Raw genomic sequence first — 12080 nt, 5'->3', positions numbered from 1 at the left:
ATTATTATTATTATTATTGTTATTATTATTATTATTAGGCTTATTCTTATTGAAATACCACTAAATCTGGGTTGGATAAATGCATTTTAGTTTATACTTAAGGAGAGTACTGTACACTCTTGCCACCTGCTTGTGTCAATCGAGATGATATCCACTGACCTAACGTTCCACAGTATGGCATTTAACTTTAACTCTATTTCCGATGTATTCACTTAAGAGGTGTTTTTATTGCTCAAAAATTCCTTGTAGAACATGCATTCTTACTGTGAGTGGAGTCGCCTTTCCACAAAAATGAATGCCATACTCTAGAATATTCAAGAAACCAATAATATCTCTATGAAGACTTGCAAGTAGGCCACCTTCTTCCAGAAAAGTTACCTAGTGCGCATTTAAATAATTACTGTATTTTGAAATCTAAGATGCTTAGCTGTAAACTTCGACTGAACTGTCAGCTTTCATTATTGTGCGCTGATATACATTAAAATACTGAATTAGAATTCCACAGTCAGACCACAGCCAAACCCATGTAAGCTGTGTATATTTTATTGATTGAGAAAATATACACAAATAATTATAGTAATAAAGATGAAGCATGTAGTACAGGACATCAGCGGATCGTCCCTCTTCTTCTGTAGCGACATCCCTCCATCCTGACCCCTCCCACGCCCACCTGTCATTGCCTGCCCCCACACCACCCCCTCCTCGCCGGGCAGACTCCTCGGGTTCATGGCACCACTTCCACGTCTCTCTCTCTCTAGCAGCATCTTCAAGTAACAATCTTTACCAAATGTGTCTATTTACATTGTACATATACAAAATAGCAAAATTAAAAAACAAAAAAATACAAATGGATATTTCCATTACATCTGTCATTACAGCTTTTCTGGCAAATCTGTTCTAAGGCTTTGTCTTTAGGGATGGGTCTGATACCGATATCCGATATTTGTCTTGCTGCTGCGGCTGATAACGGATATTTGTTGATACCAATATTAATATTTTAAAATCACAAATTTAAGCTCTCACATAAACTTACGACTTTTGTAAAAAATAATAAAACGTTCATCTGGGTTATAAAATGATTTGTTGCATGAGTGTGTAATTTACTGGTATTTTTTGCCCAGTCCCACTTTTACTCATTAGTCTGTTCAGAAAGGACAATCTGGGAATGACACAGGAGCAGCTTTAAAATAAAAATATTGGTGCCAAATATCGGCCAAGTTTTCAACATTGGACCTATGAGAATATTTCTTCTCTGTCTCATATTGTTAAAACAAGTGTAACAATTGTTTTAGCAAGAAGTTGTAGCATCTGTGTCCATTCATTAGTACTTCTGCAGCTTATAATTAGCTATTCATGGGTTTCAGCAACATTTTGAGGACTTTTATATAATATTTAGTTTGAAATTGTTAATCGCTATGGCAAACCTCCAAATTTTTCTATCATCTGAAGCCCACGGATAGCAGCCTGCTCTCTCTTTCTCTCTCTGTCCTACCTTTTCCTGAAGCAAAGCTGAAGCCAAAATAACACACGGACAATAACACAGACGGACATTGACGTTTACCGACAAAAAGCAGCCTCACTCGCATCCAAAAATCTCTTCCGCAATCATAACTTTCTACTCGTAGGCTCTCTTGAGTTATAATTTTTTAGTCATCCGTTGGTTGTTAGTTGAAGTTATTGATCTCCACACGCAGAGAATGGACCACAGCAGATCGATGGCATTTTGATCAAGTGTAAACCTCAAAGGTACAAGTCCATTTTGTGCATGTTTTGTCTTCTTCTTTTTTTTTTTTTTTTTGCAAGTTGAGTTTCAGAACTGATGTGCAGGTGAGTAAGATTGAAAAGGGGTGTGATTTGTTTTTGACCCCTTTTGTCGCGTTTGATTAGCGATCGATTCCCAAAAAAAACCTGCTAATTCCAGAGTCTTAAGTCCGACTGGTTTCTACGAGCGTCCATTTTGGCTCCTCCTGAGGTTCACCGAGCCGCGGACAAACACACGGACATTCCCCCAAATAAGGGTCCAGCCTTCCTCGTCATCTCCCCCACTCACGCGTTTAAAGTTCATTCATCCATTTGAAAAGTCTGGGGTGTTTTTTTGAACTCTGATGCTGCTGCAACAATCAAGAATATATAGATTAGACATTACAATGGCAAGACACTACAGACATTTCACATATTGTGCGCTGGGCATTATTCACATGTAATTTGCCACATTCATTCAAACATTTTAAAGTTATATTACTTCCAAAGCTTATTTCTCTTTTTATTATAAAGCGGCACCAACTTTGATTATTTTGTTGTTATATTTTTCATATAGTCTGCTGTATTAGACAACAATACAGATCTTGTTTTGCAGATGTTGCGGTGATATTTTACTATTTTACTTTTAAAATAAGATCCCAAATCAAAATAAAGCTTTGAACCTTGCTCCAGCCTTGATTCAAATGTTGTTTTTTTTAATGAAAGTGTACACAAATGTGCACAGTTATATAAGTTTATGACAATCTAATACATTTTCTCGATCTTACCGTTTCAGTAACCTACACGGGACTTTTCAAATCGATACGTGAACCAAAAAAATCACCAACATTGTCTTATTTTACACTTCTAAGCTACTTGCACAAGCATTAGCCGTCCGTGTGTGCGTTTGCGCGTGTGTGTTTGCACTTTAAAGGCATGTCTGTACCTGCTGTTGACCTGCAGTCCAACAGGAGCGTTTCATTTGGCCAGATGTTCAAAGGGCACACTGACCTAAAGGTAAAGGGAGAGGCTTGAACCAGGACAAAGTCTATGGACACAAACCTGACACACCCGCATTGTGTTTGATGATGGCATTTCTCACTTTTATCTTTTGTCTAATACTGACTGATCTGACCAACTACTGATGAAATTACAGCCTATGGATAGAATTACAGCATGTAGTGCCTGAGCATTTTCTCTAAGCTGGGGCACTGCACACAATAGCCTAAATAAAAGTTTAAATACGACGAAAAAAAATCACCCCCGCTTCAGTTTTTTTTTTTTTTTTGACAAACTGCACCCTGCACATAGGAAAAGACTTTTAATACTATCTGTTTTTGAATGATCCGTCTCCCGCCCTGTACCTGTGATGCGGTGATGCGTGATTGGTCAAGGCGTGCGGTGAGGTCAGACGAGGACACGTTGGCCGGAGCTCCGCGGTGCAGCCTCATGGCCACTTTCCTCTCCCTCTCTGCTCTCTCTGCTCGGCCTGCCTGGGGGGACCGGTTACCTACACACGGACACACACACACACACGGATAACTGCAATTAGCAACACAAGCTAATTAAAGGCTGCAGATGTTGAGGCAAAAAAAAAAAAAATCAGAATTAATAAACTGTTAAAGCAATAAACTGCTCCGAGATTTGAATTATAGGAAGTCAGACACGGCCATATAATTGTTTGGTAGCTACACCTTTACGTTTAGAGATAAGTATAAGTATTCATTGATCGGTAAATACACACTGCCTGGATATATTTAGGGTGATACTGTTTTCGGATGAGCCACTTTGTTTATGATCGTACGTGTTAGTGAGACTGTGGAAGCTGGATAGGCTTTAAATATGAACGGTGCAGACGTAAAGGTTTAGTTAAATATGTCATAAACGTGGCCTATGATTGTCCACAGATATAAAGAAAACATGTAAAAATGTTTATACGTCAATGTTAATTTGACTGATAACAATGCTGATCTATTCACAATAAAAACATTTAAAAAAAACAACAGCAAAAAAAACCCCAAAACAACAAAAAAAAGAAAAAAAAATCAGCTCCTCACTTTGGCTTTCTACTAGATGCTATATCTCTTTCATATTACGTGTCCTCGGTATATGCGTGTGTGTGTTTTTATTAGCAGGAGCACATGTTACACCTTCTTCCTTTAAAGAATAACATAATTAAACATATTGTAAAGCTTAATTATATTTTGGTAACATACGTGGACAGAGCTCATCATACATTTTCAATTCACTCATTGCTGCTCACTACTTCATCTTGGCACTGACCCGACTGCTGGACCCCGCGGCTGGCTGGGTTCGCAGGCGCAGCGTCCCCCTCGTTCCTGGCTCGATTGGCCCCTGAAGGGTTTAGACCAGGAGCCATGGCCCGTCCCCCGCCTCCTCTCTGACCTCCTCCTGCCCGTTCCTCTCCATCTTTCCCTTCTCTCCTCTCCCTTTCTCCGTCCTCTGTCGTCCTACTGGCTCCCTAAAACACACCAAAAGAGATAAGTATTTGACCAGATTTAAATAAGCAGTAAATAAAAGTTGGAGTGGGTTGGGTGTTACGTACAAATTTGAGCATATTCCAGTCAAAGACGTAGTCGTAGGAGAAGCCCTGTCTGTGGAAGAGGTTCCTGAAGAGCTGTCTCAGATACGAGTAGTCAGGCTTGTCGTCAAATCTCAGTGAGCGACAGAAGTTTAGGTATGTGGAGAACTCGGCTGGAAAATAGAATGAAGGTTGAGTTTGTGCAAATACAGATCTCTAAAATATACACGTTTTAATAAATTCTGTAATAGAATCCGGAATAATTAGCAAAAGATTAAAATAAACTGGTAAAAACTCATGAAGCATATTTGTTTAGACCGGAATAAGTGAATATAAGATTTCACATAACTTTGTTTGACAATGGGAGAATGGTATCATAAAAAATGTATCACATTTTCTTCTCGCATTGATCACAATCACAGTTTTCTATTAGATTTTATTTTGTCTTATTCAAATCAATTAAAATGAATTCTATATTAATTTCCTGGACATAAACACTAGAGATCATATAAACAGACAATTCTGATTAATGTAAATTTAGTGACAGAGCAATTGTTTGTTTTTTTTTACATTTCACAGTTTATATTGTTTTTTGTTCTATTTTTGTAAGGGGTAAAAAAAAATACATATAAAACAAAACAAAAAAAGTTATCTTTGAAGTCTGCGCCAAGCAACATCCTTTTACTGACAGAGGATTAGCTTTACACATATTAGCTATGGTTAATGAGTTTGTGATGTGCAGTTATACTGACAGGGGTAGCCTTTGCAGAGCACTTCAATAGGAGTGGACATTTTCTTCTCACTGATACGTTCATACTTCTGCCTCTTGGTGGCAGCCTTGAGTCCTTGCCAGGGCAGAGAGCCCAGGTTGAAGTACATCAAAACATAGCCCAGGGACTCCAGGTCATCCCTCCTCGACTGTTCTGAGGAGACAAGAGGAGAGAAATGTGCTTTGTTTTAAATGTTTTTGTATCAAGGGTCTGGTTCAACAGGTGTTTTGCTGATTGCACTTAAAGGTGGACAGTGTAACCAGCTTTTGTTGCCAATATTGATGCTTTGACTTGAGTATCTGCCAATACCAGTGTAGGAACAGAAAATGGTTAACTTACTACACAAGAGATCCAATTGTGTTATGTAAAGGCCATTTATTCTTCAAATAACTACTGAACTGCTTTGTTAGAATAAAAGTTCAAACATTATGAGAATTCAGCCTGTAAATAATGTTATTACATCCTTCAACTGATACACGATCCAGCAAATGTTTCAGTACCTTGCCGATATTCAATACCAGTATCGGTATCAGTGCAGTACAAGGTAGTGGTCCAAGCATTTACTCAAGTAAAAGTAATTATAATTGTAAGAGAATCTCATTTATAATAAGAAGTTAATGTGAAGGACAAACCATCAGATAATGTACCTGAATTGGCAATGAATATGTGAAGTAAATACAATAAAATTATAAAAACATGGATTATACGTGAAACAAATCTCCATGTGGTCTGTATTATAATGTGGCATTGTAGCATGACGCATTCTGCAACATGTTGGTGTAAAGCTATGAGCCATGCCGGGGTTATTAGAGCACACCCGGGCACCTGCGCTCCAATCTGGGCTCAGTGACAGGGTACGTGTGACAGGGAACAGCTGACAGGGTGCGCGTGACAGGACCGGGTGACAGTGAGATGGGTGACAGGTAGCGGGTAACAGAGATACGTTGAGGTAGTGGGTAAACGGGACCGGGTGACAGGGAGCTGGGTGACAGGGAGCTGGGTGACAGGGAGCTGGGTGACAGGGAGCTGGGTGACACCTACCAATGCCCAGGTGAGTGTTGATGGAGGCGTAGCGAGCGGTGCCAGTCAGGTTCTTGTTCTCACGGTAGGGGATGTGCTGGTGCGTTCGGGCGTCGCGGTACTTTTTAGCCAGGCCAAAGTCGATGATGTAGACCAGGTTGCCCTTCTTGCCCAGCCCCATGAGGAAGTTGTCCGGCTTCACATCACGGTGGATGAAGTTCTTGGAGTGGATGTACTCAATTCGGCTGATCTAGGGAAACAAAAAGTGCGAGTTTATTTAAGTGTTATTGAAAACCACATGCTATTCCTGATGTAGTCAACCCAGCCTAAATCAGGACAAAACTATTGACTCAGATTTCAATAATCCATTTAGCTACAGTCTAAAAATACCACATAAATTTACACAATTTAACTCAATATTATAATCTATCTTAAAGGTGCACTATGTAACTTTTGTGATGAGGAGGTCCACCACTACGACGGAGTATAAGGGTCAATTAAATAAAAAAAAATTATGCAGGCGCTACGAGAAAAAAAGTCGTAATATTACAAGAAAAAAGTCGTAATATTACAAGGAAAAAAAGTTGTAATATTATGAGAATAAAGTCGTATTTTTATGAGAATATAGGCTGCTGTGCGTGCATGAGTGACCGGTGTGTTATGAAGAATTTGGAGCATTTTGTTCAGATATAGCAATTTCTTCTAAATCTGTCTGGTTCCTCTGATTAAAACAAACTCAAATACTTGCAGTGTCCCTTCTAAGTACTTATACTGATGATAGTGTGGTGACGGTGGGCTAAAAGACACAGTATTTCATCGTGCATAAACCCCAGTTGAAAGTTTATCTGAACAAAATGCTCCAAATTCTCCATAACACACAACGCACTGGTCACTCATTCACGCACAGCATAAAAATACGACTTTATTCTCGTAATATTACTTTTTTTTCTCATACCGCCCGCATATATATTTTTTTTTAACCTCCTGAGACCTGGCGTCCTCATCTGTGGACAACAGATTTTGGATTGTTTAGGCCACAGTGCAAATTTTTAGAAGAACAGCAACAAGAACATGTTCAATTTTGAATATTTCTAAGAGTTTAGAATATTAATTTTTTTGTTTATTTTTATTTTATTTTTTTATTTAATTATTTTATTTTTATTTGTTTTTATTATTATTTTTATTGTATTTTTATTGTATTTTTGATTTTTTATTTACTTATTTTTTTATTATTTTATTTGATTAAAGCTCGGGTCTCAGGAGGTTAAAGTGACCCTTATGCTCCGTCGTACACCACTTTGCATGGAGGTGTTATTGGTGGAGACATGCAAGTCAGTTATGGGTCATATCTGTGGAGAGGCAGCCCTACTCACAGTAATTGTTTGAGTAAATGCAGGATATTTAAGTAGCATACTAGCATTCTGTGGAACATTCCTGGCAAAAAGTAACATCAACCAAGCAGGTGACCTTCTAACAGAAAAGTTACATCGTGCTTCTTTAGAACAGTATTGCGATTGTATTTGAAGAGCTACCACACATCTCTAGTCTGTTATATATTGGATTTGCTGGTGAAATAGTTAACTGTGCACTGCAAATCAATCAATGTGCCAATATGCAGAAGACAACTAAAGTTTTTTTAGTTTTGTTTTGTTTTTAATCATTGCTTAACCTGGTTTAGTTTTAGTTCAGCTGTAATTCTGGTCCCCGTCTTAGTACTTTTGGTAATTGTAGCTACTGCAATGCATTTAATTCTGATTGAAAGGTTACTACAGTATAAATATCTCTTTTCTGAAATGTTTTCTTGTGTCTCACCATCTGGTCAGCCAGCAGCAGGACCGTTTTAAGGCTGAACTTCCTGGAGCAGAAGTTGAACAGGTCCTCCAAACTGGGCCCCAGCAACTCCATCACCATCACATTGTAGTCTCCTTCTGCCCCACACCACTTTATGGACGGGATTCCCACTGGGGGCAAAGAAGAAAACAGGTTAGATGAAAAATAAAGTATATTCCAACAAGGTTTTTTTCCCCAATACTACTGAATACATTTAGTGAAAACCAAAGCTTTCTTGTTTATTTAAAATTTTATCGCTATTATTCTGTTTATTTGTGTGTTGTAAGTTATTAGCAGTGTTGGTTGTGCAGAATACTTTGAGAATACTTAGTACCATTAAATGTTTACTAGTTAGTTTCTGAATACTTTGGATACTTTCACATTGAATTGCATTAAATTATAGTGTAGGAACTGTTCTTTGCACCATTATTATATATAAGTAATAAAACTCAACACTGGTGTCTGTTACTATTGCGTGGTTTGAAGACTAAATTGTATGATCAAGTATTGCAATATATTCCTTTATGTTTTAGGAACTTCACTGTATTCAGAACACCACGAAATGAGTAAGTGTGATGGTACTGGAATACACTCGAGATTAGTATTCTGAATATGTACACAGGTTTAGTTTTAAGGTTACAGGTTTAAATGAGTATTGTCTTACTTCAACTGAATTTTAATAAGTTACACCATTAAATCTTTCATAGTATACTACTTTACTAATCTGTTTAAGTATTTATCACTTGCGTTTTACTAATATGACCTCTTCGATGGCCTCTGACAGATGCAGCCCTTTCACGGTGCAGTTTGAATCCCAGTTCTAGCCGCCTCTTTACACGTAAGCGCTATGGACCGGTGACTGACCAATCTTGCTCCATCCCCCCCCCCGTCCTGAGCAGTCCCGGCCAGTTCTTCGCTGTTCTAAACGCCACGGAGCAATAAACCTATTGTAGTCCCGCTCCTCTTACCTCCGCCCTGCATCATCTTGTAGAACTTGCTCTCGATGTGGAGCTGCGGGTGCTTTGTCTTGACACATTCCAGTTTAATGGCCACTTCCTCCCCAGTCGCAATGTTTGAGCCTGTCGTGGTTAAAGCGATAGAGAGGGTAGAGGAAGTTAACTCTGCACAAGACGTCATGCGGTTATTGTTATGGCAATATTTGCGAGGTAAGAACAGAATTATTCAGCAATAGCACTTAGATTTTCCTCCTGTATAAATGTACCATCAGTTATAGGGATATCAAGAAGATTATTTTGTTAATTGATTATTTTACTATTCAGATCACAATATAATCATAAAAAATGCAAAATAAATACTGTGAGAAGCTACTAACTAACTACTACTACTACTACTACTAATAATAATGATATATACACTAAAAATGTAAACCTAAATGTCGAGTGCTTTTTGTCTGTTTATGTCTAACTTAAAGGAACTCAAACATAGAACATGATGCCCCATTTATTTATGTAATAATTTGGGAGTTTTGTTGAGGCTGTTTGTTTGAGGCCTGTCCATATACTGAGACTGAGGAAAATGTATGTGTACAAAAGTATTCAAGAATATAAGGTATTTTTCTAAGCCTCGAGGGGAAATTCTTTTCAGTTACAGACATGCAGTTACCTGACCAAGAAAAGAAAGCGTAAACATGAAAATATTACAAATATGTCTAATATAAAATCGAAATTCCACCAGGTTTCTATTTAACATGTAGATAAAAAAAAGTCTGACAATAAAAAGGTACAAGGTATGATCATTATTTTGCATTATTTCTTATACTGTCAAAAAAAAAAAAGAAAAAAAGTTCAGTTTTGTACGAGATAAGTCGCCGTCCTTACCCAAATAGATATCTCCGAATGAGCCGCTGCCAATCTTCCTCCCGAGACGGTACTTATTTCCCACTCGCAGCTCCATGGCGTCCAGAGCTCTTCAACTTCACTGAGGAGTAAACACAAGCAACAGACGTGCACGGGCTGACATCAATCACAGCTGATCAATAGGGTAGGAAAGGACAGTGTGGTGCAAGGCTGCTGCAGAGAACTACTGAACCTGTGGGTGAGCTCCAATACAGAACTGAATTAACTCCATTAAAAGGTAGTAAATAAGAAGGGGTTAATGTAGTATGCCTGATTTGGTGCGCTGTATTTACAAATTGGAGTGGCTGCAAGTCAGGCAGTTGTGGTGGTTGTTGAATTGTTGTTTGGCGCGTTTCCTCTGATGAGTCTTACGTAGTTTAAAGGAACCATATGTAGCCTGTGTCTTACAATTTTAAAGGACACATACGAGTTTTTCTCATTCTCAGTACATGGACTTGAAGCACTTGGATTGTTGTAAAAGCTACAGCTGATTTGAGCATGTTTACCTCATACCTGGAGATACAGATAGGTCAGGTTTATTCGATTTTAAATCTAAATCTTACACACCGTTACTTTAAGTAGAGGTTATTTTATTAGTTTTCTGTTGAACCTTCTTGATTTTCTGCTGGTTAATCTTCCATTATCAAGAAAGAGTAAGCAAATTCCTGACTTTTTAATGATGGAAACCTACATGTGAACTTAAAAAAAATGACTTAAAAGGCACAGAATTTTGAAGTTGGTGACCATTTATCAATAAAACGAAATGCATTTAACATCTTTGCAGTCGTTCTACCTTCTAATGCATCTATGTTGGTTAAATTGGGACAACTGGCACGTGCGTTGTTACTCATAGTTCATTGCTCAACACTTATTTTATTCATATTTCTGGTAGCTCCCTATGCAGGCACGTCTGGATAACGTGCAATGAGAAAGTTGTATAACATAATTTATTCAGAGCAGTGCAAGAGGGGTGGATCAGCATCTTGCACACCCACAACACATCAAAACCTTCTTCCAAAACTAATTTACATCAACTCCCACTTCAAGATTCCTCACAAAAAAAACGCGTACGAGCCACGTTTTCCTGAAGAACCAAAACACCTGGCTCATTGCAGGTTCCACGTTTGACATTGCCCTGAATGCTGACTGCTGGGTTCATCTGGGCTGCATTGACTGCACACCTCGTCTTGCTAACCCATTTACACGGGGGAAAACGTGAACGAGCGTGTAGCATAGTGCACGTTGGCCCTTACCTCACGTTGCATCCATTGCTCCCACAACCTACAATGCTTTAAAAGACGTGCGCGCAAGGCTGCATTACAAAACACGCGAATAGTGCTGGAAATATAAAGCAAAAAAAAAAAAAAACACTGCTCCGGGTCGTGCCCTAGATACCACGACCGAAGAGGAAACGGAGAAATGTGGAGAGCGCAAAGTACAACCCGCGTTCGTCCCTGACAGACCAGAAAATGTGGTAATAGTCCAACGTAGCCGCGCCCTCTGAACTGGATCACCAATGCGCATAGCCAGAACGCACCAAATACGCACGGAATATTAAACGCTGTGTTTATAAGAAAACATATTTACTCAAAACATACATCCCCCCCCCCCCCCCCCCCGACCTACCTCCTCCTTCTCAGCAGCCGTGTCTCACTCAGGACCCTGGACAGCTACGCACCGAAGCGGCTCCGGGCGGCTCATAACCTCTGGAGATGTGCGCACCGATCCGACAACTCCCGAAACGACCAAAAAAAAAAAAAAATCTAGCACGGTGCAGTAAAGAAGAAGAAGAAGGTATCGGGCTTTAAAAAAGAAACCAGACACTAATAACGAGCTCCTTCTCCAGTCCGAGCTTCACACAAACGCACACACACACACCCCCACCCGCCCGGGCCAGTCTCAGCTTACACCATTGACAGTATCACGATGATGTCATCCGCAGGCTCGTATGCGCAGGGGCCCGTGCAGTGGAGCGTGCAGCCTCTTGACGTGGGTGCAGACATGAATGAAACAGGGTCTACAAAGGACACTTCATCTGCTGACCAATAAGGGGTGAGCTTAAGTATCCAACGTTATATTCGCACAAATGGATACATAGGGTGTTTTTTGTCAACACTGATGGGCCTATAGGAGTGATTTTCCCAACAATATTGCCTATTTTAATATTCTATTGAGCTGCACTTGTGTAAAAAAAGAACTTAACCATGTCATAACAGTGTTGCACCCCCAGTTTTGTTTATTAATGTGTTGTTTTGATTCGTGCAATTTGAGTAGTCCTGCATTATCCTGCATTTGAAACTGGAATCCTCACAGATAAAGTAA

The 12080-nt window shown here is 39.2% G+C and overlaps 1 protein-coding gene across 4 annotated transcripts; it reads right to left on the bottom strand.

The window, feature by feature from the left end:
* Window positions 1-494: 494 nt before the first annotated feature.
* csnk1e (casein kinase 1, epsilon) lies at window positions 495-11640 on the bottom strand. 4 transcript variants are annotated; one of them, XM_055229468.1, is made up of 11 exons: window positions 11385-11640; window positions 9741-9840; window positions 8871-8981; window positions 7885-8033; window positions 6094-6322; window positions 5035-5205; window positions 4307-4455; window positions 4024-4222; window positions 3105-3250; window positions 2687-2751; window positions 495-2111 (listed from the first exon to the last, which is right to left on the bottom strand). In XM_055229468.1, the coding sequence occupies exons 2-10, from the start codon at window positions 9814-9816 to the stop codon at window positions 2719-2721; spliced, it is 1263 nt and encodes a 420-aa protein (XP_055085443.1). In that variant the 5' UTR covers window positions 9817-9840; window positions 11385-11640; the 3' UTR covers window positions 495-2111; window positions 2687-2718. The 4 variants fall into 4 exon arrangements, with proteins under 4 accessions (XP_055085443.1, XP_033840340.1, XP_055085444.1 ...); XM_033984449.2 differs by lacking the exon at window positions 11385-11640 and adding an exon at window positions 11012-11260 and having other exon boundaries at window positions 500-2111; XM_055229469.1 differs by lacking the exon at window positions 11385-11640 and adding an exon at window positions 11012-11171 and having other exon boundaries at window positions 530-2108.
* Window positions 11641-12080: the final 440 nt, after the last annotated feature.

Source organism: Periophthalmus magnuspinnatus, chromosome 19 (genome assembly GCF_009829125.3).
Source record: "Periophthalmus magnuspinnatus isolate fPerMag1 chromosome 19, fPerMag1.2.pri, whole genome shotgun sequence".
Classification (NCBI taxonomy): Eukaryota; Metazoa; Chordata; class Actinopteri; order Gobiiformes; family Gobiidae; genus Periophthalmus; species Periophthalmus magnuspinnatus.
Note: the sequence above shows the minus strand (reverse complement) of the source record. Positions and strands in the feature narration are given on the sequence as shown.

What these genes read in the sequence shown, in the direction of transcription:
- csnk1e (XM_055229468.1), bottom strand. Translation starts at nt 9,816, where the DNA reads ATGGAGCTGCGAGTGGGAAATAAGTACCGTCTCGGGAGGAAGATTGGC. An exon ending in CAACACTCACCTGGGCATTG is followed by an intron (nt 5,206 to 6,093) that starts GTAGGTGTCACC and finishes TTGTCTCCTCAG; the next exon opens with AACAGTCGAGGAGGGATGAC. An exon ending in ACTGGAATATGCTCAAATTT is followed by an intron (nt 4,223 to 4,306) that starts GTACGTAACACC and finishes GGTGTGTTTTAG; the next exon opens with GGAGCCAGTAGGACGACAGA.